Source organism: Anolis carolinensis, chromosome 1 (assembly GCF_035594765.1).
Source record: "Anolis carolinensis isolate JA03-04 chromosome 1, rAnoCar3.1.pri, whole genome shotgun sequence".
Classification (NCBI taxonomy): domain Eukaryota; kingdom Metazoa; phylum Chordata; class Lepidosauria; order Squamata; family Dactyloidae; genus Anolis; species Anolis carolinensis.
Window position 1 is genome coordinate 243,769,727 of NC_085841.1, and position 27,642 is coordinate 243,797,368.

General features: G+C 41.8%; 2 protein-coding genes across 2 annotated transcripts in view; one reads left to right on the forward strand and one right to left on the reverse strand.

Moving 5' to 3' along the window:
* The window catches only part of igfbp2 (insulin like growth factor binding protein 2), a 96,921-nt gene extending 81,232 nt beyond the window's left edge, over nucleotides 1–15,689 (forward strand). Inside the window, exons 3-4 of the mRNA XM_062967334.1 lie at nucleotides 10,277–10,417; nucleotides 14,812–15,689. Of these exons, the coding sequence (XP_062823404.1) occupies nucleotides 10,277–10,417; nucleotides 14,812–14,979 (309 nt within the window). The 3' untranslated portion in view covers nucleotides 14,980–15,689. The remainder of the gene's footprint in view (nucleotides 1–10,276; nucleotides 10,418–14,811) is intronic.
* Nucleotides 15,690–20,588: 4,899 nt separating this feature from the next.
* rpl37a (ribosomal protein L37a) lies at nucleotides 20,589–27,601 on the reverse strand. The gene is made up of 4 exons (XM_008122297.3): nucleotides 27,486–27,601; nucleotides 23,348–23,476; nucleotides 21,403–21,485; nucleotides 20,589–20,740 (listed from the first exon to the last, which is right to left on the reverse strand). The coding sequence occupies exons 1-4, from the start codon at nucleotides 27,486–27,488 to the stop codon at nucleotides 20,677–20,679; spliced, it is 279 nt and encodes a 92-aa protein (XP_008120504.2). The 5' UTR covers nucleotides 27,489–27,601; the 3' UTR covers nucleotides 20,589–20,676.
* Between the last annotated feature and the right edge of the window lie 41 nt (nucleotides 27,602–27,642).

The window sequence follows — 27,642 nt, forward strand, 5'->3', positions numbered from 1 at the left end:
ATAGGGATGAGTGGTCAGTGTACACAACTAGCAAGTAATTATGTGGCTACAATGTGCAATGTACAAATGTACATACAAATGCACATTCACATGCCACTCTCTGTACTTTAATATGCTGTGGCACATGCAGCAGCCCATATACCCAATTCTACTGATGCAATTGTCAGTGGAATACAACTATTTTGCACTTTATCCAAAAATCTATTCCTTGTGCATACAGCAATGTGCCCCTGTGTGATGACTCATGGGCCTTGTAGTCCTGTTCCTAGTACTATTGTGGCAGACGAAGAGGAAAACATGGGATTTTCGCCGGTTCAGCAAGAGCCGGAGTCTCTTCACCTGCAGGATGTTGACGTTTGCCCTCAAGAATTCAGCCAAACAGGCCTTGGGCAGAACTCCCCCCCGTTTTCCCGGAGGGACAATTATACCAAAGATAGGGGAGTCAGGGAGGCTAATCGCAGAAGCCTGAGAATCGCTGCCAAACAAATGGCTGATTAGGTCTGCTTCCCTTGGGAAATTCTAAGGAGTCATGCATCTGGACAGAGTTGGGTTTCGCTTCTCGTTCTCTAGGGAAAGAGTTCTGTTGGCGGGAAAACGAGACCCAATATAGGTGTTTGTCGCAAGGGAAACTTTGCGGAGTCAATTGATCAGCTTGAGGAGAGAGATCGTGTGTGGACTTCATGATCACAGTTCCTTGCTTCCCGGATCAAGCTTCAAGCCTTGCCTTGTCTCACGTTTTGCCACGGACTTTGTTTCATGCTTCATGTTTGCCTCGTTAAGTTTCGGATCAAGTCAAGAATCAAGTTTATTTCCAGCCTTGTTGTCAAGCTTCATTGGACTTTAAAGACTCTGTTATTTCCCCACACTGTTGCTTGGCAAAGTGTGTGTTTCGGTCAAGTGGATTAAAACTTTGAACTCTAATTTCTTATATTGGACAATACATTTCTGGACTATATTTGACCTTATCTGAAAGGTCTGCTTCTGAACTATATTCTTCACTTGTTTTTATTGATTTTACATATTTCTTTAATAAAGATATTAGATAGATTCTGGCCTCTGTGTAAGGTTATTGGTGCTCTGCAGCCTGGGTCCTGACAGTTTGACTCCGCCACCTTAAGCACCAATTAACCTAAGGCCAGAATGTCTACAGGAACCGGAGCGGAGGCTCAACCAGCCAGTTACACCATTTCCCAAGATGAATTCAATAGAATCCGAGATACACTCCGTACGCAGGAGGGAGAAATACGGGGCTTGAAGGAACATGGAGCCCGTCTCCCTGCCCTAGCGCTACCAACCAAGTTTTCTGGAGAAGCCTCCAAGGTTCATGTTTTCCGTCGCCAGTGCCAGGCGTACTTAGAAGCCCGCCAAGCCGAGTTTTCCCAGGAAGATGTCAAAGTGGCGTGGATCTACAGTCTCCTAGATGGGCCAGCGGCCACTTGGGCGACGGCGCTATATGATGCGGGTTCCACGCATCTAAGTACCGCGCAAAATTTCTTGAACCACCTTAGAAAGACCTGGGGGATCGAGGACGACGAGGAAGCGGCCGGCCATAAACTCCGGCGTCTCTTCCAAGGGGACAGGCTGTTGTCCCGGTACATAGCCGAGTTCCGGGTGCTGGCTCAGAGCACCGGCTGGAACGATATAGCCCTTAGAGGACAGTTTCGCGAGGACACCTCTACTCCCTGACTGAACCAGAGCAAGAAGCTCTCAGGGAGTTCATAGAGTCAAACCTCCGCAAGGGGTTCATCAGACCCTCTCAATCCCCAGCAGCTTCCCCAGTGATGTTTGTAAAAAAGAAGTCAGGGGACCTACGCTTGGTTGTGGACTATAGAGCATTGAACAATATCACGAAGCGGAATCGCTACCCTCTGCCTTTGATCTCGGACCTATTAGACCGGCTCCGAGGGGGCAAGGTTTACACCAAGCTGGATCTCCGCGGGGCTTACAATCTAGTTCGCATTAGAGAAGGGGACGAATGGAAAACCGCCTTCCAGACCAAATTTGGATTATTTGAGTCCCTAGTCATGAATTACGGATTATTCGGAGCTCCCGCAACATTCCAGCATTTTGTCAACGATATCTTCCAGGATTATCTAGATCGGTTCTTGATCATATATTTGGACGATTTTTTGGTATATTCTAGATCACAATCGGAACACGAGCAACACGTCAGAATGGTGCTACAACGATTGCGGGATCATGGACTTTATGCCAAGTTAGAGAAATGCGCCTTTGATCTACAAGAGGTAGACTTCCTGGGATACCGCGTCTCGCCACAAGGGCTCTCCATGGACCCGGCAAAGGTTTCAGCAGTATTGGAATGGCGGGCGCCAACCAACAAGAAGGAAGTACAACGCTTCTTGGGGTTTGCAAACTATTACCGCAAATTCATCCCAGACTTCGCTCGCTGGTCTGACCCAATCACCAGCTGCATCCGAGGGAAACAGCCTTTCCGCTGGACGGAGCAAGCAGAGAAAGGGTTCCACCAGCTAAAGCAATTATTCACGACCCAGCCAATTCTACAGCACCCTGATCCTAAAACCCCTTTTGTTGTGCAGGCTGACGCCTCTGATGTGGCAATTGGGGCTGTACTCATGCAACCAGTGGGAGAACATCTTCATCCTTGTGCCTATTACTCCCGTCAACTAACAGCCCCAGAGAGAAATTACACTATTTGGGAAAAAGAACTTTTGGCCATAAAGGCAGCTTTTGAAAATTGGAGACATTGGTTGGAAGGGGCCAAATTTCCCATTGAAGTTCATACTGATCATCGAAATTTAGAGCACCTAAGGACCGCACGAAAGTTAAATCAAAGGCAGCAGCGCTGGGCTTTGTTCTTTGAACGTTTTGACTTCCAGATCCATTATGTAACCCCGGCTCAGACCAAGCAAGCAGATGCTCTATCACGGAAACCAGAGTATGCTGCAGGACGCAGAGAGACCTCAGAATCTCGATTGCTGCAACCCAAAAACTTTGCCACGCTCACAGTGGGAAACACCAAATCCACTTCAATTGAACCAACTCCCTCTAACCCAGAATCCCTTTGCACTCAAGAAATTAGAGCCAGTCAACAGGCAGATGCCTGGGCTCAAGAACAGATTCGCCAAGGACTACGTTTCCCTTTCTCACTTAAGGATGGGCTACTATGCTACAGGAATCATGTTTACATCCCTCCAGGTCCAGGCAGAGAAAAAGCACTTCATCTGTGTCATGACAGCAAGCCAGCAGGGCATTTTGGACTTTTTAAAACCATGCACTTGATCCTACGAGATTTCTGGTGGCCCAAGATCCGCAAGGATGTGGAGAAATATGTCAATACCTGTCCTGTATGTCAGCACTCCAAGACACGAAGGGAGAAGCCGTCAGGGCTACTGCATCCCCTTCCCACTCCTTCTCGCCCATGGGAGATAACTGACCTACTACCCTCCCTTGGATTCACCACGATTCTAGTGGTGGTGGACCTTTTTACCAAGTTGGCCCATTTCATTCCCTGCGATGGTCTCCCCACGGCCAAAGAGACTGCAGATTTATTCCTTCAACATGTTTTCCGACTACATAGGTTGCCCAAGAGTTTAGTCACTGACCGTGGATCTCAATTCACCTCTCGTTTCTGGAAAGCACTACAGAAACTATTGGGCATAGACTCTCGTTTATCTTCAGCTCACCATCCCCAAACGGATGGGCAAACTGAGCGCACCAATGCCACTTTGGAACAATACCTTCGCTGTTATGTAAACTACCAACAGGACAATTGGGCTTCCCTATTACCTCTATCGGAATTTGCTTACAACAATGGTGTCCAGGCTTCAACTAAAGAAACCCCGTTCTTTGCAAACTACGGTTTCCATCCACGTTTCTTTCCTTCTGTCATTGAAACTTCAGAAGTCCCTGCAGCGGAGGACTGGCTGCAAGAACTCACAGCGGTACAGCAACTCTTGCACCAGCAACTGGATCAAGCCAAGGAGGACTATAAACGCCACGCTGACGGCCATCGCCAGCCAGGCCCCGAGATCAAGGTAGGAGATCGGGTTCTGTTGTCCACTCGCTTTTTGCCCTCCCACCGTCCCTGCCGGAAGTTAGATGCCCGTTTCATTGGTCCCTACCCAGTGGTAGCGCAACTTAACCCCGTGACTTTCAAACTCCAACTTCCGCGCTCCATGCGCATTCATCCGGTGTTCCATCGTTCCCTGCTCCTTCCGGCGGATGGTGTACGCCCTGATGCGAGCCGGCCGGCCCCCGCCCCTGTTTTGGTGGACGGAGAGGAGGAGTTCGAGGTTCAGGACATTTTGGATTCTCGCTTCCATTGCCGCCGCCTTCAGTATCTCATTGACTGGGTGGGTTTTGGCCCCGAAGAACGCTCTTGGGAAGACGCTTCCACAGTCCATGCCCCCGACTTAGTCCGCCGCTTCCATCAGGCCTACCCTACCAAGCCGCAGCCCCGCGACTCGAGGAGAGGGGCCCTGTTTGAGGGGGGCCTTGAGGGCGGGGATAGTGTGATGACTCATGGGCCTTGTAGTCCTGTTCCTAGTACTATTGTGGCAGACGAAGAGGAAAACATGGGATTTTCGCCGGTTCAGCAAGAGCCGGAGTCTCTTCACCTGCAGGATGTTGACGTTTGCCCTCAAGAATTCAGCCAAACAGGCCTTGGGCAGAACTCCCCCCCGTTTTCCCGGAGGGACAATTATACCAAAGATAGGGGAGTCAGGGAGGCTAATCGCAGAAGCCTGAGAATCGCTGCCAAACAAATGGCTGATTAGGTCTGCTTCCCTTGGGAAATTCTAAGGAGTCATGCATCTGGACAGAGTTGGGTTTCGCTTCTCGTTCTCTAGGGAAAGAGTTCTGTTGGTGGGAAAACGAGACCCAATATAGGTGTTTGTCGCAAGGGAAACTTTGCGGAGTCAATTGATCAGCTTGAGGAGAGAGATCGTGTGTGGACTTCGTAATCCCAGTTCCTTGCTTCCCGGATCAAGCTTCAAGCCTTGCCTTGTCTCACGTTTTGCCACGGACTTTGTTTCATGCTTCATGTTTGCCTCATTAAGTTTCGGATCAAGTCAAGAATCAAGTTTATTTCCAGCCTTGTTGTCAAGCTTCATTGGACTTTAAAGACTCTGTTATTTCCCCACACTATTGCTTGGCAAAGTGTGTGTTTCGGTCAAGTGGATTAAAACTTTGAACTCTAATATCTTATATTGGACAATACATTTCTGGACTATATTTGACCTTATCTGAAAGGTCTGCTTCTGAACTATATTCTTCACTTGTTTTTATTGATTTTATATATTTCTTTAATAAAGATATTAGATAGATTCTGGCCTCTGTGTAAGGTTATTGGTGCTCTGTAGCCTGGGTCCTGACACCCTGCACGGGTCTCCTAACAGGATGCCAGTCTTCATCGAAAACAAAAATAATTGAAGCATTAGCATTAGGACTTCTTAATAGTCAGGTATACTTTTTGTAATGGATCAAGAACATTGCCATACACATGCACACCTATACACTAAGGAGATATACCTTTATTTCTAAATACAGAGTTCATTCACTACTTCACGGTTCAGTTTTTGCGGATTCACTGTATCGCTGTTTTTCAATAAACTCTAAAAGACTATTATAAATCATAAAAAAATTATAATTAACAGCCTGAGGAAGGAGAGGCCAAAGGGAGAGAAAAGGAGCCCAAGCAGCAACGGGAGGAGAAGGAGGCAATTTATCAACACAGGATTCTTGATAAAGACTTAAAATAGTGTATAACTACTAAAATAATGTATAAAAATTAAAATAAATATAGTATCCCTACTTTGCAGATTTTCACTTATTGCGGGTGGTCCTGGAACCTAACCCCAGCGATAAGTGAGGGGACACTGTAATTGTAAAGTAGTGTAAAAAGCTTCACTGTCAACAATGGAGACAAATGGGATGTACAGTTAGACCCCCATATCTGTAGGGGACATGTTCCCAGCCAGAGCACTGTTAAACCCTGGATACAACCATATATTATTCAATTTTCTCACTTCTGGTCTCAGCATACCATAGAGTTGTGTTGGAGGACCTAGAGTTTTGATATCCTCCAATGTAACTCTGTGGTAATTTCCAGCAAAAACATAGAATTGTCTGGAGGACTGAGAAAATTGCATAGAGAGACTATTTTCCCCCATGTGCAGGTAAGTGGAACCATGGTTGTGGGTTCCATGCCTAATAAACTTCTGGTTATTGATAGCCTTTTGAAAAGGATGAACTAAGGAGATCTGAATCAATTGAGTCCTTCTTAAATCCTTGATTATTTAATACAAAGTAGCAGGAAATCCTTAACATCCCTCTCTTTTTGCAAACTTCACATGAATCAGTGGGGGTTCATTAAAAGAAGAAAATAAATATTGTAAGATGGAAGTCTTCAATATTATATACACGACTATTGTAAATTATGCTGAATCATGAGAACGCATGATGAAATGGAAAAAGAGAATAAAGGAAACCAAACAAGCAAGACTAAGGAAGCTGTTCTGAATGAGATTGAATGATTTTGGCAGGGACTGGGAGGAGAGCTTTGACACAGATTTGTCAGTCGGGATTGCTCTTGGTGTCATCATCCAGAGTGCAGAGATAATTCCTCGCAATATATTTTCTCTTTCATCATGTGGCCTTCTCTTCTCTCCTTCCCCTCCTCCCATACCAGCCAAGTCAGTCATAACTGGTAGTGACTAGCCATCTCTTCTGCTCCTACTGCCATTCCTCTAGGATCCCCCCTCCCATGGAGCTATGCTGCTACTATTACTGCTGCTACATGGGATTTCCCCCTCTCCTCTCATTTTTTGTTGCCACACTTGCATTGGTCTAGTTGGCTTCATTCTCCTCTGACTGGCTTGATTCCAAACTCAGTCTGAGTGACTGAAAGGATGCTTTCTTGGACAGAAACTGGTAGACTGGCGTGTCAAAATCAGTTTTGAGAGCCTCTCCAAAGCCGTGGTAGGCTCTATGTGTGCATGTGTATTAGGGATTTGGAAAGCTGACTGTGTGTGGGTGGCCTTTGTATTCTTAAAAATTGTGGGGAGGAAGGGAGGGAGTAGGCAGACAGAAAAGAGAAATGCTGGTGACCAGATCAGATAAGGCATGTAGCTTAAGAGATGTTGTGAAATCTCTTCTACATGAATGCCATCAGTCATCCAACCAAAACGTCAGTGCAAAGGTATCTCTTAGAAGAGTGAGTTCCACTGATTCCACAAAACAGACTCTACTATGGATTGCATAAATAAATCTGCAGAGTTAAAATATATTTACTATGGAAGGAGATCCATTGAATACATTAACTTTGCTTCTGAGTATTCATGGGTAGGGCTTTGATGTTAAGGTTGTGTCGTAACTGCAGTGGTGGTCTTTTAAACCACATGTTATTATGATTTTTAATTATATCCTGCTTCATTTCTCCCGAAAGAGACACAAAGCGGCTTACAATTAAAAGTATGACAACAAAATTTAAAATATATGAATATGTAACTATTAAAACAGAATTAAACATAACAGTATTAAATATTCACAGTCAAAATCCATTAAAACATATTCAAAACTAAAAATCACATTGTGACCCAGAGAGACATTGGGAGGAATGAGCCTGGATCTGCCTCCACCAACCAGCCTGCCACATAACAGATATATTTCCATCAAACTCATCCAAGCCGCAACAAAGCTGAATATAGCAGGAGTTCAGAAGCAGTGATATCTATCTATCAATTGGGCAGAATCTCCTTTGCTTTTGCCTCTAGGCTTCTCTTTTTCCAGAGGGATTTATATGCCACATAGAGCTCAGCCATTACATTGGGTTTCCTGGTTTGATAACCATGCAGCATGGAGGTGATATTCTATGTCCTGAGTAGTTGTAAACACTTTAGCTGTGGGAGCATCTTTTCATGTAAGAAAGTTGTAACATATATAACAGACCCAACAGAGCCACAGCAGTGGAGGAGTCTCATATGCATGATGAACTGGTTTCAGTGATCAGAATGGGCTTTCATTTTATTCTCTGTGGTAGTAAACATGAAATGCAAAAAATCACACCATAGCAATATTAAACATTTGTAATCAGCAGGTCAAACTGCTGAGCTGCTGAACTTGCTGACCGAAAGGTTGACGGTTCAAATCCGGGTAGTGGAGTGAGCTCCCGCTATTAGCCCCAGCTTCTGCCAACCTCGCAGTTCGGAAACATGCGAATGTGTGTAGATCAGTAGGTACCGCTTCTGCGGGAAGGTAACGGCGCTCTATGCAGTCATGCCGGCCACATGACTTAGGAGGTGTCTATGGACAATGCCGGCTCTTCGACATAGAAATGAAGATGAGCACCAACCCCCAGAGTTGGTCACGACTGGACTTAATGTCAGGGGAAACCTTTACCTAATCACTTAAAGCACTTGTTTTGGATATGCTCAATTACTGGATAACAATACTATGAAGTAGTATAAGCTAGGAGTGCAACAGGTCTATGCATACACATGTGTGCATGTGCACGAGCTTAGAAGCTAAGCAGGGTCAGTCTTAGTACTTGAATAGGAGGCTACCAAGGAATACCAGGTACTGTAGCAATATTGCAGAGAAAGGAACTTGCAAAAACCCCTCTGAATATTCCTTGCATAGTAAAACCCTATAAAATAGATGGGATCGCCTTAGGTTGACAGATGATTTGATTGTCCATTTACATGAAGCCATGTTTTATCATTATTCATAGTTTAGTAAGATGCTTGTAACAACCAGAGGTTGATTGGAGAAACTTACCTTAGGCAACTGTTTTCCAGTGATGAGAGCCTGGACTTGATTGACTTAATATGTGGGATTAAGAATATAAATCCTACATAATCCTAAAAGGAAAATAGGCAAAAAGTCCCAAAGCAGTGCTAATATTTGCAAAATGTAGTTGAGCAGTTTCCAGCTCAATGTTAAACAGCATGTTTGAAAGATAACATCCATTAATCAAATCATGTCATGTTAAGTGTAGTCAGCTGTATGAACATGTACTTGTTAACCATGTTGCATCATAACTCTTTGATACTTCATGTTAAAAGCATGTACCTTGAGGTAGTGCAACTACAAATGAAATGAACTCATGCCTTTTCATTCTCAAGCAATTGGCAAAAAAAATGTTTAAAGAAATAACACATTAAATGTTTGTAATGCAGCAGCTAAAAAGGCAATACTGAGTGCAATTCTGGGCATCACAGTTTAAAAGAGATATTACAAGCTGGAAGGTGTCCAGAGGAGAGTAACTAAAATGATCAAAGGTCTAGAGACCATGCCCTATGAGGAGCGTCTTAAAGAACTGGGTATGTTTACCCTGCAGAAGAGAAGGCTGAGAAGAGACATGATAACAATGTATAAACATGTGAAAGGATCTCATAAGGAAGAGGAAGCAGGCTTGTTTTCTGCTGCCCTGAAAACGGGGACTCGGAGCAATGGGTTAAAATTACAGAAGATGAGATTCCACCTGACTGTAAGAGGTGTTCAGCAGTGGAACTCTCTGCCTCAGAGTTTGGTTGAAGTTCCTTCATTGGAGGTTTTTAAACAGGCTGGATGACCATCTCTTTCAGGCGCTTTGATTGTGCTTTCCTGCATGGCAGGGGGTTGGACTAGATGGCCCATGTGGTCTCCTCCAACTCTATTATTCTATGAGTCTATGAAATATATAAAATATTTTATACAACAGTAAAACAGAAAGTTGTTTGACTTTATTTGCCTTTATCGCCTTTATCTCCTTTTAATTATTGTATTTCAATATTAATATCAAGTCAGTACAGTTTATTGTATGATAGAGTATGAAGTGTAGTGTTAGGGTTATTTTTAATAGAAACTTTCAAGCAACGAGAGACTACATTTATCCAGCATCTACCAAGTGGTAGTTAACTGAGAGTCTATTGTAGTATACATTTTCAACATGGAAACAGAAAGAAGAAAAACTTATTTAAAAAAACCATAGGAGGGCTCTGACTCCATGAATCCTGACTGTAATAATCCATTTTTCCATACTTACCATTTCAGTGTGTTTCCAAGTTTAAGCATACAATATCCTTGCAATCATGCTTTTTCCTTACAGTTTGAAACCTGGGGGATAAGTGTAGATGGGGCCCAAGTCTGAGAGACAGTGTGATGCAAGATGAACAATTTGCCTTCATGGTGCGTGCCAATGGATGTCCGTCTAGGTGTGTGGGTGAAGGTGATTGTCATCTCTGTTAGTTTGACTGGAATCTCAACAACTGATTTTCTTTTCCTTTGACTCTTGTGCTGTCTTTGCTTTTTGCAGACTCCTTGCCAGCAGGAATTGGACCAGGTCTTGGAACGTATCTCAACCATGCGCCTACCAGATGAGCGTGGTCCATTAGAGCACCTCTACTCCCTCAATATCCCAAACTGCGACAAGCAAGGCTTTTACAACATCAAACAGGCAAGTCAGGGGAGGGTTTAAGGCAGTGGTTCTCAACCTGTGGGTCCCGAGGTGTTTTGGCCTACAACTCCCAGAAATCCCAGGGATGATGAGTTTATTCTAAGTTTTAATTTGAACTTTAATGGGACTGTCCATGAAGTGGAAATCTATCTTCTAAGTAGATTCAGAAGCTTGGATAACTTCTTTAAAGTTTCAGCTAAACACTAGAGTTGATTTGTGATTTGTTGTTCTATTTATATTCTGTGATATTGTATTGTTCTGGGCATGGCCCCATGTAAGCCGCCCCGAGTCCCCGTTGGGGAGATGGTGGCGGGGTATAAATAAAGATTATTATTATCAACACAACGACGTTGTATGGCACAGCAAACAAGATAGATATGCTGGATTTCGTTTCGCAAAACCACAAGTCGAACACTTCCCAAGTGTTTAGGACTGTGTGATGTATTTTCTGATGATGTGTGCAGATCCCAGTAGGGTGGCCTTTTGCAGTTGGCAGATGGTGATTTTGTCAATGTCTATTGTTTCCAAATGCCGGCTGAGATCTTTTGGCACAGCACCCAGTGTGTTTTTTTTAATTATTATTATTATTATTATTATTATTATTATTATTATTATTATTATTATTATTATTATGTTGACATTGGAAGCATTGGCTTCGGGCAACAAAACGCCTTGGCCTAGCTGTAAAGATTATGGCTAGAATTGTCTATCATTGTCTACATTTTGTAACTTAACATATACTTAGCTACATAGCAGAGGCACTGGAAACTTAAATTGCAAATATGTGCATCAGACTCTACCAATGCACAGATTCAAACCAGTGTTCTTTTTGTTATTTTTTGTTATTATAGTTCTTAAAGTCAACACTTAATTTATAGTGACCCTATTGAAAACATTTTGGAAAGATTTATTTACTAGAGGTTTACTTTTGTCTTCATCTGAGGATGCGAGAGTATCACCTTATGGTTTTCTATGGATGTGCAGGAGTTTGAAGCTTGGGTCTGAACCCAACACTCTTACACTATTCCACACTGGCTCGCTCTTGGTGCACCCTCTGAAACTCTTTTCAGCTGCAGTAATTTAGAAGCAAAGTCTCCTTCACCCATCCAGTTCCAGAGAAATAACCTTTGACTTTCACTGTGAACTATTACATGGGAAATCTGTATTTTCAAGGGAGAGGAACTGTGATCGTCCAGAGATCCTTAGATTGTATTTTTTTAAAATACTGATGGAATCATTGATGAGCCATATTTCACCCTTAAGGGCCTTCAGGGTAACTTCTAATTTAAAAATGCTGAAGGTCTTAATAGATTGGTGAGGGGACCCAAAAATGAGAAGAGTAATTGCAGTCCCAAGTTACGAACAAGATAGGTTCTCTAGGTTTGTTCTTAAATTGAATTTGTATTTAAGTTGGAACAGGTACATTTTAAGTGTAACTCCAACTATCTATCTATCTATACACATACACACACACACACAAGCAAGTTTTGGATAGCATAGGGAATAATAATAATAATAATAATAATAATAATAATAATAATAATAATAACAACAACAACTTTATTTATACCCTGCCACCATCTCCCCGTGGGAACTCGGGGCAGTTTACATGGGGCAGAGGCCCAAACAACATAAGGACAAAATATAAGCAGCATAATACAATCACAATATAAAGGGAAAGGTTAACACCCCACCTGTTTCCCATATCCTGTTTCCCCGAAAATAAGACAGGGTCTTATATTAATTTTTGCTCCCAAAGATGCACTAGGTCTTATTTTCAGGGGATGTCTTATTTTTCCATGAAGAAGAATTCACATTTATTGTTGAACAAAAAAATGAACATTTATTATATACTGTACAGTAGTTTTCATCACAAACCAACATAACCAGACAAACTGTGAATCCTATCAATAATTTCTTGTTACTACTATTATTTCTATGTACAATAATCTATGGTACGTACATTTACAGATCCTGCATGCTCTGGTGTTCTGTTTGGCAGGCATGCTTTCAAACAAAAACTTTGCTAGGTCTTTCTTTCAGGGGAGGCCTTATATTTAGCAATTCTACTAGGTCTTACTTTCAGGGGATGTCTTATTTTCGGGGAAATAGGGTAATAACTCTGCCAGGAGTAAATTTCCTTTCCTAGGGGTAGATTTCTCATCCCAGTTCTTAACTATGAGTCATATGTAAGTCAGATGTTGTTGTTGTTATATTTATTTATAACCCACTTTATCTCCCCAAAGGGAACTCAAAGCAGATGTCTGCAACTCAGGGACTGTCTGTACACTTAAAATTATTGAAAAATCATGCAGAACAAAACAGTGCTAGCAGCCATCCATTTCAATGACTCTTATTCATCATGACTGATGTTGGTGGAAACGAGCTCCATCTGAAGAGTTTCCACTGTTTTCTTAAGAGCCTCATTGTGCTTTTACCTCAGTGCTTGAGCCCAACTTTGCATTCCTTTGAGCCATTCTGTGGCATTTCAGAAAAAACAAGAATCAAGGAATGATGGAAGTATTTTGTACCTAAATTCAGATTAACAATCTGGGCCTAAATACCTGAAAGGCACCAAATCTCAAGCAGTAAAGTCTAAGGGCAAGTTAAGATTGTGGAAGCCAGAATTCCTTTCTTTGTCCACACCCTCCTACTAAGGGGGGAAGGACCTGCCATTCTCTAGATTTTCTTGGCAAGGCAACATTTCTTTGCTCTTTCCTCTCCCCTTCTGAAGGCCAGCTGGCATGCCCCCCACTCTCTTTTCTTAGCAATTACTGTGCTGGACATATTGGGTGTGAACGTAAATGGAGGGTGTGGTTGCTTTGATGCTGTCTTTCTTCCTTTGGGGATGAAAGAGGCAATCCTTCATTCCCCTCAGGTTCTAATTACCTTGGAAGGCCCACACCCCACAGCTGTGGCTTAATCCCCCTTCAACAGAATCATCCCTGAGGGCATTTAGCAGGGCTGCTTGAAGCCTGCACATCAACACAGCCTTGTCCTGTATTAACATACAGGTTTTTTTTAGATCAGCTCACCACTTCAGTCAGCAGTGCACTCAGTGTGGACTTTTGTGCTGCAAATGGCTAACAAGCATAGCCAATGGTTTGGATTAGTAATCAAGGCAAACACAAATTGTTCAGCCCTTTGTAGAGACTGAAGGCTGAAGGCTGTGACTATTACTAGCCCAGCACTCTGTTCTTCAAAAGCCAGGATAGCGAACACTCATCAGAGTATTGGGACTTTCCTAAGATTTTATTGGATTGTAGGGAATCCATGGGTGCAAATGAACCTCCATTCCCTTGGCATAAAAAAGGATTTTCAGCCACTTATCTAACAGTGTTGTATTGGCTAGTGATTTTCTCTGGAAGCCAAATGAAGCAATCCTATACAGCCTGTAGAGGTTCCCAGAAGGGTTGAGAGTATTCCTGTCTGAGAGTATTTTGTTTCAGACCCTCTCTCCTCTTTTTTGCCCAATGGAGTGAGATACCCCACATCTTGGCTGAAGTATCAGCTAGAAAAACTCTTTGCCTTGCATTTTAACTGGTGATGTTACGCTACATGGTCCCACTTCTAGAATCATATGCTATGGATGGCATCCAACCTTCCACTACTGATTTCAGGAGTCTACCTCTGGAAGGCAATCATACTTGGCCACAAGTGATTGCCCATGATGGCAGTCTTGCCAGGAATTCCTAGAAGTATCCATAGTGAGCAAAGGGCTATCTCCAACTATCTCTGTTCATCAATTGAAGACCACTAGGGTTTTGTTTCTCAGCTTGGGGGAGAGGGAGGTTCCTGGATCTTTGGTGTGCAGGTGAAGGGCTGTGGAGTTCCATCTCTAATTGTCCCAGCCTCCCAAAACAAAGTTTATCTCATTTCAGAAACAAAGTGTTTAAAATGTGAAGGGATCAATTTAGGGAGTGAGTTATGTTTAGCTTAGATAAGATGCAGCATGTTAGTTTTCTGCTCCTCCAAAAACTATGATATGATGGATTCAAATCACCTAAAGATTAAGAAGAATGTCCTGACAGTAAGAGCTGTTCAAAATTGAAATGGACAAATTCAGAGCTTGGGTTCTCCTTCTTTGGAGATCTTTAAACAGGTTGGATGGGCATCTTTTAGGAATACTTCAGTTGTGTGTCCATGCATGGCAGGGGGTTGCACTGCATGACCCTTGAGGTTCCTCAAACCACTATGATTTTAGGTTTTTGGTCTCATTTTAAGTTACAGACTGATCTAAAGCTCTGCATGTAACTTTCCCCAAACAAGCAGGCACCTTGACTGAGTAACAAAATATATGTTGGTTGGAAAGTAAAGTCTCTGTTTTCTATGTCTTGTTGCGTAGGACATGTTTTTAACTACTTTTTGTATTTCTTTCTCTTCTCTATGTTTAGTGCAAAATGTCAGTGAATGGCCAGCGAGGGGAATGCTGGTGTGTTAATCCCAATACCGGAAAAACCATCCAAGGAGCACCCATCATCCGTGGAGATCCTGAATGCCACCTTTTCTACACTGGGCATGAACAAGAGGATCGAGGAGCACATGCCTTGCATGTGCAATAGATGGACACCTTTTCATTCACTGGCAGGCGGCATGGCCTAGTTTCAGTGCTGGTTTTTACATGGGTTTCAATGCATCTTGATTTATTTTATTATTATTTTTCCTTTTCCTTTCCAGTGGTTCCCAGTTCTTTGAGGGTCCACATGCTTCTCTCTTGCTTGCCTTTTTTGAGGAAGAATTGCAAATAGGCTGAGGATGGAGGGACTGGTTTCTCAACTTTTTCTGAGAGCCATTGCCTTTCTTGGGTTGGATACAGCCTTGACAGTAGCAGGGCTGGTGGTGTCTTGTGAGAGGGGACTCACTTACCTTCTTCACCCAGGTCTCTCCAAAGAACCAAGGTGCTCAAGCTCCCACCAGGCTGGATGAGAGAATATTCACCCCAACTCCCTCCCCACATACACCAAAGACCAAAGATTGTAAATACTGCATATATTGCCTGCTACTCAGAACAACCTGACCAACCTCTTCCTGCTGGTCCCATTTGGTCATTAGGTGACTTGTAGCATCCCTGAGGGGTTGGGAGAAACACTGTTCAAAACCTCTTCAACAGGAATGCTACTCTCCTTTTTGAAAAGCATGGAGAGGGGTTTGTAGAGGGAGCTAGAGCTTCTTCCATAAGGCATTGCACCTAAGGTCCATGGAGGTACAGCTCCACCCCTCATCCCAAGAGTAAGTCCTTACAACCCTAGAGAAAACTTAATCTATTACAAATGTTGTAGAGCCTTACATTCACCCTTTAATAGGCCAGGTCCTGAAATACACTGGTAATAAGCAAAAAAAACCTTTAATGCCGAGACCACTCTTTTCTATATTAAAAGGTTTCTTTACAAATCAGGTGGGAGAAGAGTCAGATTTCAGGAGAATAACCCCAATTTCCATTTTTCCCCTCCCCAAAGAAGCAAAAACCCATATAAAACCCATGTGTAAAGCTGCTGCCGATGTCCCTGGTGCAGATGACCCAGGTGAGCAATGCCTATGTTTTTTGAAAGTCACATATAGTGCTTTGTAAAGCCCCTGAAGTGCATACAGACATATAATACACACACACTCGCATATACACACATGTAGGTTGATAAATAATATATGGGGACTAGAGAGGAGACAGTGACCTTTATCTCGTTCACAAGAATGGATCAGGTTTCTCTGAGACTGTTTCACACACTCTTGATTTTGTTTCTGTGTGGATCATGCAGGTATTGAAAATTGATTTAGGAGCTACGTTGACTATGAGGTTTTCTTGTATTATATATACCGATTTATTTACAGGACAATTGCTAGGTTCATATACTTGGCTTAATAGTTGGAGGTTGGGTGGTGGGTTTTCAATATATATATATATATTGTAAGAGAAAAAAGCAAGCCAACATTTCCTCCTTTTCGGTAGAACTTGTCAGTGTACAGCAGGTAGAGAATTTATGGTTTTTCTTCTGGGAACCCTTGGTATGGTTGCTGGAGGAGCTTTTTTTCTTGTCAGTTACCATCTTGGAAGACAAACCCCTTCTGTGGCTAGGGATATCACCCATGGTTATCTTTCTTCTCACACCCTTTTGTAAAAATGATATGGTTAATTAATTGCCTGGAGCTTTTGCCAACTATTTCCAAGTATGTATTGACTTGTTCCAAGAGAAATGGCATAATTTTTCCTTTGATTTATTTTATTTTATATTGAGGGGCACAAAACAGAGATAAGCTGGTAAAAAAGGAGTAAAGGTTAGAGCGAAATATATGCGCTGATACGTTGAACAGAGCAAATGACCACTGCTAGGTCATACCCCAAGAAATGTTACAGGAAGACAGATCCATCCTCTATGAAGAAGGGTAGAAAAGAGCAAAGGAGATAAAGCAATGGCCAACAATCCCAAAATTCTCATGAAGAGCATTGTACCCTTGTCAGATGGTTTGGATAAGAGATGGTCATGTAACCTGCTGTGATAATTTCTGAACGTAATGGGGGTTCTCTCCCTGCCCAGTTGGTGATGCAACCTTCTAACTACCTTTGCCATGCGTGGCAATGTTTTACCCAAATTGTTTTGGCATGTCCCAAATCCATTCCCCAGTTTCTCAAACAAAAACTTGCCTTAATGTTGGAAACCCATCCCCCATCATCAATCCAGCAAAACAAGTGGGTGAGTGTGGGGTGTACTCAATTTTACTTACTGTCCATTTCCAATCTATTCAGTATCCAAGGAGAACACTAGTATTAGTGCCTTGATGGGTAATGTCCCCTGCCCTACAAAGTTACAGTTTTGCAGGGCAGAGCTGTAACTTTAAACCTAGAACCTGGTGGAAAACCTGATTCTACAAGTTTTAGGGCCATTAAATCAGTGCTGCTGGGGTGTTTTCGTTCCTCTTTCGGAGGCATCCAAATTTCATAGTCCCAACACCTTGTTATTCATTTTTTAAAAATAAATTGGTGCTATCTCTTGTGTTGATATCCATCAAATATCAATTGGGCTGCTTTCCATACAGACACTGCAAGCATCAGCTCGCAATTTGTAGTCCTGTTTAGAAATCATAACTATTTTTGTTCTCTATTCTGTTTTTGATTGCTGAACTATGAGAAAGCTCAAATAAATTAAATGGGATGCCAAACAAAAGTGTGCCTCAACTCCTGGTGTAATCAAAGATGTGTAACTGACCATAGCAATAGAATTCTCATCTGAGTTGTCCCAATGGACCCTGCTGAATATCCACCACTGTTAATTCTCCTTTACTCAGAACAGCAAGATTTCTTATTAGTGTTGGTACTATGCTTGGAGGGCATTAAGGCTCCTTCTACATTGCTATATAAAATCCAGATTATCTTCTTTGAACTGGATTATATGGCAGTGTAAACTCATATAATCCAGTTCAAAGCAGTTATGGATTATCTGCTTTGATAATCTGGATTGTATGACAGTATACAAGGGCCTTAAATCTGCGGAATCCTGCATTTTCTTAATCTGTGGGATCATGTTAGCGCTTACCTTTGTTGTGCGTCTTCAAATCATTCCAGTTTATGACAACCATAAGGTTTTCTGGGCTCCAAGTGTATGTGACTTGCTCAAGATGATCAATGCGTTTCCATGACTAAGCAGGACATCAAACCCTGATGTTCAGATGTAGTCCAGTGCTCAAACCGTGTGTGTTCTCACTGCTTATTGTTAATCTTCTAAAGTTGTTTTTTATGTAGAATATTTGCTTCCAGGTTTTGAGAAGCTAGTGCAAATACTAAGAGGACTGCTCTTCTGTTTGTGCAATTTTACATTCCTTAAGAAACGGAATGGACAGGGGTAGTTATTACAATACTTCTTAACGTTGGGCCAGACTGGTTGGAGAACCAACTAAAAGCTATGGACCATTTCTTCCAAAAAATGCTCTTGGAGCAGTTTTCAAAGTAACAGGAAAAACCCAAAGGCTAAGAATATCTGCTTCATGAAGCACATTTCCATTGGAAGAAAATAGTGGAAGTTTTTTCGTTTACGAAAGGGCCTTTAATGCTACAGAATTCTAGCACTGATTCCAGTTTAACTTCCATGGCTGCATCCTATGGAGCCTGGGAATAATGGTTTAGGGATTTAGATTCCTCAGGCAGAGAGCTCCTCTAATGTCTCCTCAAATTACAAATGCCAGGATTTCATAGGATGCAGCCATGGTACTTAAAGGTGAACCGATGTACTGTAACTGTGTACTGCAATGTGGAAGGACCCAAAATGAGCCTGAGCAGGAAAGTTAAACTCTAGCCCCAATACAGCCATTTATTACCAAAAAGGAAAGCAGCAATCATAGGGTTCATGCATTTGAAATTGCATCAGAAAGGCAAATAAAGGGGCTGGAACAGAGTTCATGCTAGATCAATTTCACTGTATGATTTGCAAGAGAAAACCAGCTTCTGTTAATTAAAATGTGCCAGCATATATATCACAATGTTAAACCTTTTTGAAAAGTATGGATACACCTTTCCACTTAGTTGCCTCTTCATCTTTGTGGGGAAAAATCCCTGCCCATCATGTGCTGTGCCAGTACAGAAACACAGCGGAATGCAGTGATACCACAACTACAATATGCAGCAAAGCCAAATTAGCTAGAAGGAAGAGTAGCTGGAATTGGTAGAGCTGCAGCTCCCACACGAGGCCACTTGCAGAACTGAAGCTTGAGTTTCACTACAATCCAACAAATAGATGAATCTGAACTCTGCAATATAGTACTCAAAATGTATTTCCAGTTCACTGCCTATTAACAGGACATGCAGGAGAGGTCTAGATGTATTTCATCCAAACTGTAGCCCACAATTTTGTGCAAATGTTTCTAATTAAAACACAGGGCATTACCATAGGGCACAAGACATTTTTGGGGTAGAAGCAATTGTGCACTAATTGTCTCTTTCAAAGTACAGAAGAAAATGAGGGGAAAGGTGGTAAATTGGTAGCTGACAGGAATAGGTAATGGGGCACAATTGTGTTTTATGGGTTATCTGAATTGGTGTGGTGCACTTTATGATGGCCAACACACATCTGTCTCATCCATGCTGAAGGAGGGTCTACAGAGCATTTTCCTACCACCCAGCTGATCTACAATTGTGAAGTCTCAACCTCAACTACTCAGGAAGCCCTAAACAACTTGCTGAAACACAATGTATTGTGGCAATTGGTATTTTAAGTCATTTTTAAAGGCATAAAAGAATCCAGTCGCATCTATCAGGCTAACTGGCTAATAATTACATGTCAAATATCCCATATTCGAAATGCTTGTGATCGGACTTTTGGATCTGTACTTAGCTGCATAATGAGATATCCTTGAAATTGGACCCAATTCTAAACATGAAAGCCGTTTAAAATAGTTTTGTGCATGAAACAAGGTTTGTATACATTCAAGCATCAGAAAGCAGGAAGGTCCCTCCCTCAGCTACAAGTGTGGGCAAGTTCAAATTTTGGAATTTCGGATTTCTATCTTACCTTTATCTCCTTCCCTATTTCTATATACATCTGTTCACAGAGGGGTTCTTTCCATGCAGTGACAAAATGGAGTCTACAATAGCTTATGCCAGAATACAACAGTCCATCTCAAAGGTGCTACTTGATTTTTTTAATTCTAAAGCAGATGTAACAAAAAAAATTAATACTAGTTTTTCTTAGTGAACTTCCCTATTAAAATTGCTTCCAAGCAACAGCGCTCACAAACTGAGCTTTTCTGTGGTCTTCTGACCAAAGTGTAAAAGGATCTGAAATTTGAAGCTACTATTCTCTACAGGACTAGCACCTCTAGAATCTAAAATCCCAAAGAAACAAAAGGTGTATGAATGCTAGCTGAGGGCCCAAGGGAGGAAAGGGTAAGACCAAAGTTTTGATCAGTGGAGCATAAATAATTTCAACGGGTAATTAATATGCTTAAGTCTCATAAATCAGTGGTTTTCATAGTACTTCATTCTGTGAATTTTGTTCTTCACACTTTGGAATTTTATTACTACATCTCTTTGGGAAATGTATCTAGTACATTCTTTTTTGTTGTTTGAAGTGGTTCAGGAATGGCATAAATGTACTTATGAGCAGCACATTTACAGCACTTGCCCTACAGATTGTGATCAAAGGTACTCTGCCTAAAGAAACTACCCATATAACAAATGACCAGGATGTAGCTTTACAAACACCTTTAATTGGTGAAAGAGTGCATGCATTGAGACAATGGAACAAGACAAACAGTACTGGAACAAAAATATGTTTTTACTGGTCTTTTAATTCCTTCAGTCTTCTAATGGCAGATTTCACTGTCACTGCTGAAGTGGTGCTAGAGGGGGAAAATAAGAAAAGTACAAATGTTACACCCAAACCAGCACATTGCACTTTATGTTTCCTATAGCTTATTGGTGAAACTAATTATTCAGAGTTCGACAATAATAGTGACAACACACAAAGTATAATCTTTGTGATTAGATCCAACCAGTGAGAAGAAATAAATGGGAAGGAAGAAGCAATCCATTTTATCAAGGAGTGTGAGCTTTAAAAAATCCTGTAGCTGTTCAGTTTTATTGTACGTGCACACAAGCATTTCCACTATTATCTCGTCTGCACCCTGCAAAAAGGTAATCCTTACATCAAGTCTGAAAAATAGTGGAAAAAATAACCAAAAGCTTTATGGATTCATTTAGTGAAGATCTTCAGTTGCCAATATCTGAAGGAGCTTTTTTTTGGTGGAAGGAAGAAATGAAAATAAGAAAAACAGGGTTAGCCAGGAAACCAAAGATCTTGGATCATCTCCGTGTCTTTTCTTCTCACTGATATATAATTAACTGGCAAGAAAATTGATTTTTACAGCTCATCAGTAGAGCAGTAACATTATGAAGTTGTCTTATCTGCTTGACTACTTAGCTCAAAACAAGTATCCATCATAGATGGAAATGCCTCCCCCCCCCCAACACAGCCCCCAGTGCAACACCCATTTTCTCTTACTTGTATGTCCAGGCACCACCAGCCACTGTTTTCATACATGAGCCACAGTGCCAAATGCCCACTGCTTTCCTCTTCATTTTAGTCTGAAAGAAAGAAAAAAAAAACATTGCACTTACAGACTTGTCCAAGGCTAGCTAGTGTACAGCTAAAAAAAATTCCCCTTGTCCCAACCTTCCACCCCCCAAACCAGATCCTGCCTGGTCAAAATGATGCCCCCATGCCTGGGAGGAAAGACAACAGAGATTTGGTGACAGAAGCCACTTGTTACCCAGAGCAGCACTGATACACTTCTGGCAACTGATCAGCAGCCAGGAGGGGAAACGGAGCTGTACCCATGAACCTCCAGTGTCCCCACACATTTGGAAGTAAGAAACACATCCGGAAAGCAAGATTCCATCCCTAATCAGCATCCAATAATTATGCTACTTAAGGCATATTTTCTAAATTTGTATGTCTGTATCCCTTCAAGCCACCTGTCAACCAGGCCTGTCCTTTTTTAGCTTTCCAGATTAGTTGGAATTATACATACATTTGAATAAAGAAGAGGTGGCAAAGTCCATTAACATGCCACATAAGCATCACCTTGTTTGGGGGAGGGGGATGTAATGGAAATTTTGCCTGTGTCTGCATTTATTCATATTTTCCCCTTCACACACATACAAATTGGCACTTGTGGCTAGCGGTTTTGAAAAAAAAATCCCTCCTAGGCCTAAATAGAGAAGGCTTATGAAAATATAGTGGAAATTCTCTCAACCACACCCCACCAAAAGAATTAGCAAGCTTGTTAAATTGAAATTGGGGTGGCTCTGGAGAATGGAAAAGGGGCACATCTGGCGTAATGGTTGTGTGTGATCCAACAAATGCTGGTTTGGGCACCAGAGTGTCGATGAACACCAGAGTATCGATGAGCTATATTTTCTGTCACATCTAGAAATTACTTTATTCAAAGCTTGAGCAAAATGAAGCAGTAGCAGTATTGGGAAAGAGGCAAAAAGATCAAGGCTGGCTACCCAGACTTCATCAGCAGAGCTGATTCAAAAAAGAACTAGTAGATCTGGATGGTTCGTTTATGTTTTTCAGTACACCTACAATAAAAATAAATCCAGTAAAATAATCTCTTGTCTACTCTGAATTCTAGTAGGTAGCTGACATGTATTCTGGATGTTCTGTTTCTGCCTAATCAGAGCACATGACATCTAAAATTTCAACATACCTGATAGATTTTGACTAATGGCTTTTACTTAATGGAAAAATATTACCAGAAAAAACGTACAATTTCAACCAGGATGAGATGGATTGTTTTATTTATTGGATTTACGCCCATCTTTTCCCTAGAACACAACAAGTCAGGTCTTTCTTATCTGGGATCAGACCTATTTGTTTTCTGAATCCCTATATTTGCATAAATATGGAGGAAAATGGTGCTAGTCATACATTCAATACCTGCAGAGTTTTTCTCAAGGGATAACAACAAAGTTTCTACACTTTTAGCAAATCAGCTAGTAAAGGAGGAAATCTTCCAGCTCACTGGGGTGGATACAGATGACAGCCATTGGGGTCACTCCTTGTGGCCGTTTCCAGGTAACCCATCCCACTGCTCACTGCACCTGGCCAAGTGGAAAATGGGCATGGAAATGTCAGAAACCTGTTTTTTTGGGGGGGTTGTTTTTTATTTTACAGTGGCCTTGTGTAAGCTGAGTCCCCCCCCCCCTTCTTCCCCTTCACCTTGTCTTTCCTCAATCTGGGCTCCCTGAGGAAAAATTCAGTGGGCAAAAGTGGGCAACTAGCAGCAAGAGTATTCATTTTGGAAATTCTGGATAGGAGACTAAACCTGTACTGCCTCAAAAACCCTTTTTATTAGAGAGAACACATCCCGAAAGGGCAACCTTCTTTCATAATCTCTACTGATGATCAGAAGTTCTGCACAATGAAAAAAACCTCTCACCTTGCCACAGAAGGAGCAAGTGTACTTGGCATGCTGGCTAATTTCAATCTTCTTCACCATCTTCCTCAGAGAAGCTCCGTATCGGGTACCATATTTACCCACGATCCCAACCTTCTTGGTGCGCTTGGCCTGTCACAAAAGAAAAAGCAATTATGTCACATTCTCACAACTGGCAAACTTGTTAGTACTGTCTTTATTACAACAGACAATGACCTAGACACATTTCAGTCCTTTGAAGGAAAGTGGAAATGCTTTGATTCCATGCATGTCTACCCAAATCCCACTGAATTTACAAGGATTGGTACACAAGTAAAAACAGCAATCCAGACTAAAACCACTCATTTGAAGTGTCCGATCTCAATCATAACCACATGCCCAGCTATTGACAATTCCTGTAAAATGAAGTGATGGTTCTCTAAAGATGATAAATAGCTGAAATGTTCTCCTGTCATCACTGCCAACACATTTGCATTTTGCCATGCTAACCTGAACCAGATGGAAAAACAAACTATGTCAAGACACATCCAGCTAATTTCACTCTTCTATGCAAAGATTAATTGCAAAAGAAAGCAGTCTGATGTAAATGTCCCTCAACCCAACCATTATTCTTTAAAATCATTCATTATGGTGCTGTGTTATTTATCTGCACATACATAAAATGGAAAAAAAAATAAGTTGGGGAGACTTGATTTTGTTTTAGTAACATCAGGCACAGTAACATCAGGGAATTGACTGGATGGCCCTTGTGGTCCCTTCTGGTTCTATGTTTACAAAGGAAGTAAAGTACAGTAGAGTCTCACTTATCCAACATAAATGGGCCGGCAGAATGTTGGATAAGCGAATATGTTGGATAATAAGGAGAGATTAAGGAGAAGCCTATTAAACATCAAATTAGGTTATGATTTTACAAATTAAGCACCAAAATATCATGTTATACAACAAATTTGTCAGAAAAAGTAGTTCAATATGCAGGAATGCTACGTAGTAATTACTGTATTTACGAATATTAGGATGTACTGAAAACATTGACTACAAAAATGCATTGGATAATCCAGAACGCTGGATACGCGAGTGTTGGATAAGTGAGACTACTGTAGTTATTATCCTAGGATATCTGGCAAGTCTTTACTTGACTAATTCCATGAACATCTTAAGTTTTAGGGTGCATCTACACGATAGAACAGGGGCCCCCAAACAGACCCGCAGACTGGATGTAGCCCTCCAAGGTCATTTACCTGGTTCCTGCCCGGCCCTTTTGACTTAGGGTCGCCCTAAGTCTGAAACAACCTGAGGGCACACAACAACAATCCTAATTAACTTAACTTATCAGCCAAAGGTAGTCCCACACTTCTCATTGAAACACTGGTAAGTTTATACTGGTTGACATTGTTCTTCATTTTGAATATTGTGTTGTTCTTTCATGGGTTTTTTTGCACTACAAATAAGAGATGTGCAGTGTGCATAATAAGTAGTTCATTTTCCCCCAAACTGTCTGTTTAAGTATCCCTGCTAAATAATAATAATAATAATAATAATAATAATAATAATAATAATAATAATAATATTTCATACCCACCTCTCCTCAAGGCTTGAGGCAGGGCACAACATAGTTAAAAACACACGATCATAAAACATTGTGTAGAATACATATATTAAAACACATTTCTATGAAATATATACATTAAAATACACAGAACAAAAATTAAAAAACTAAACATAGGACACGAGTTCAAAATTCGTAGTTAAATACAGATTGACACCACTTTAACTTTCATGGTTCAAAGCTATGGAATCCTGAGAGCTAGAGTCTGGCAAGGCCCAAATACTCTTTGGCAGAAAAGACGAAAGAGTGCTACTGCCACAACAAACTACAATTTCCATGATTCCATAGCACTGAGTCATGGCAGTTAAAGTGGTGTCAAACTGCATCAATTATATTGCAATCTTACTTTTGGGTAACTTGAAGACAGTCAGCATTCTCTATTTCACTGATTTTGCACCTGAGGATTCAACCACCTATGGCTTGAAAACATTTTTCAAAAATTCCCAGTTGCCATTTTATACAAGGAACACTATTCTATTATGCCACTGTATATAATGGGACACGAGCATCCACTGATTTTAGTACCCACGGGGATCCTGGAACCAAACCCAAGCAGATACCAAAGGCTCACTTCAGTGTATTTTACATGTTTTTTTTAATCAATCCCACTGAAATCTATACTAATGCTAAATCTTCCCTAACTCTGAATTAGAAAACGGAGTGCAGTACACCAAACCAAGTATGCTCAGTCAATCCAGATCAAGTAGAGAAGAAACCCAGGAAGCACTCATTTGGTAGAATAAGTACAGGGTTGCTGTGAGTTTTCCAGGGTGTATGGCCATGTTCCAGGAGCATTCAATCCTGATGTTTCACCCACATTTATGGCAGGCATCCTCACAGGTTGTGAGGTATATTGGAAACTTGGCAAGGGAGGTTTATATATCTGTGGAAGGTCCAGGGTGTGAATGTTGTAATCAATCACCTTGATTCGCATTAAAAAGCCCTGCAGCTTCAAGGCCTGGCTGATTCCTGCCAGGGGGAATCCTTCGTTGGGAGGTGTTAGCTGGTCCTGATTGTTTCATGTCTGGAATTGTCCTGCTTTCAGAGTGTTGTTCTTCATTTACTGTCTTGATTTTAGAGTTTTTGTTAATACTGGTCGCCAAATTTTGTTCATTTTCATGGTTTCCTCCTTTCTGGTCAAATCGTACACATGCTTGTGGATTTCAATGGCTTCTCTATGTGGACTGACACAGTGGTTGTTGGACAGGAATCAGCCAGGCTTTGAAGCTGCAAGGCTTTTCAATGTTAATCAAAGTGATTACAGTAGAGTTTCATTTACCCAACATAAACGGGTCGGCAGAAAGTTGGATAAGCGAAAATGTTGGATAATAAGGAGGGATTAAGGGAAAGCCAATTAAACGTCAAATTATGTTATGATTTAACAAATTAAGCAGCAAAAACATCATGATTGACAATAAATCAACAGAAAAAGCAGTCCAAAACATGGCAACATTATGTAGTAATTACTGTATTTATGAATTTAGCACCAAAACATTGCAATATATTGAAAACATTGACTACAAAAACACTGGCTACTAACAAATTGACTACAAATAAAGATAGCATTGCATAACATGAACTTACAGTAGCAACATTGTTGGAAATTAAATCCATAAAAAGTTCAATCCTTGCTGTGGATCGCAGCAAGCTGTGTTGCATAATCCAGAACATTGGATAAAGCAGATGTTGGATAAGTGAGACTCTACTGTAATTGCAACATTCACACTGGCCACCAGAGTACCAGAGCTCAATGCTACAGAATCCTGGGAGTTGTAATTTACAACAGAATGAGTTTATCCATGCCTCACAGCCTCTGAGGATGCCTGCCATAGATGTGGGCGAAACGTCAGGAGAGAATACTTCTGGAACATGGCCACACAGCCCAAAGACATACAACGACCCTGTGATCGGCCATGAAAGCCTTCGACAACAGAATGAGTGCAGTTTGACAGCACTTTTAAGTACCTGGGCTCAATGCTACTGAATCCTGGGAGCTGTAATTTAACAAGGCCTTTCTTACGTTTCCTCTGCCAAAGAGGGCTGGTGCCTCACCAAACTACAGGCCCCACGATTCCACAGCATGGAGCCATGGTGGTTAAATGGTGTCGAACTGCATTCATTTCACGGTATAGATCTGACATCCTCAAACTGCGGCCCTCTAACAGTTTGGGCCTCCAAATCCCTGAATTGATTGAGAAAGCTGGCTAAGGCTTCTGGGAGTTGGAGGCCCAAACAGCTGGAGGATGCTTGGTATAGATGCACCCACAGTTGTCCAACGGAAGGCCGTGAAGCCCTCTCTCCCGCGCAGGCGCACGACAACCCGAAGGATTCCATTCCCAACCGGCAGGGCCTCGCTCTCCGGCTTCGTCGCCGAGGCTCAGCCCGAAAAGCTCCCAATATGGGGCCCCACACACACCCGACCCCACATACTCCCATCCCGCGTTAGTAGCCAGGCAAGTACGGAGCGCGCCGAGGAGGATGGCAGCGGATTAAGTGAACAATAAACCGATCTAAAAAGAGACGGAAGGGACTCACCATCTTGCCACTCCTACAGGCCGCGGAAAGAAAGAAAGAAAGACGGCAGGAAATGCGCCTCTGCGCGTGCGCACCACTAGCCCCGGCTTCCCATCCAACAGGAAGAAAAAAGGAGCACGTGATACAACCATAGAGAGATGGGGTGGAGCGGTCGCTG

Coding starts and splice junctions, on each gene's coding strand:
- rpl37a (XM_008122297.3), bottom strand. Junction 21,486..23,347: donor CTTGCTCCTTCTGTGGCAAG/GTGAGAGGTTTT, acceptor TCTTTCTTTCAG/ACTAAAATGAAGAGGAAAGC. Junction 20,741..21,402: donor GGTGGTGCCTGGACATACAA/GTAAGAGAAAAT, acceptor TTCCCCCTCTAG/CACCACTTCAGCAGTGACAG.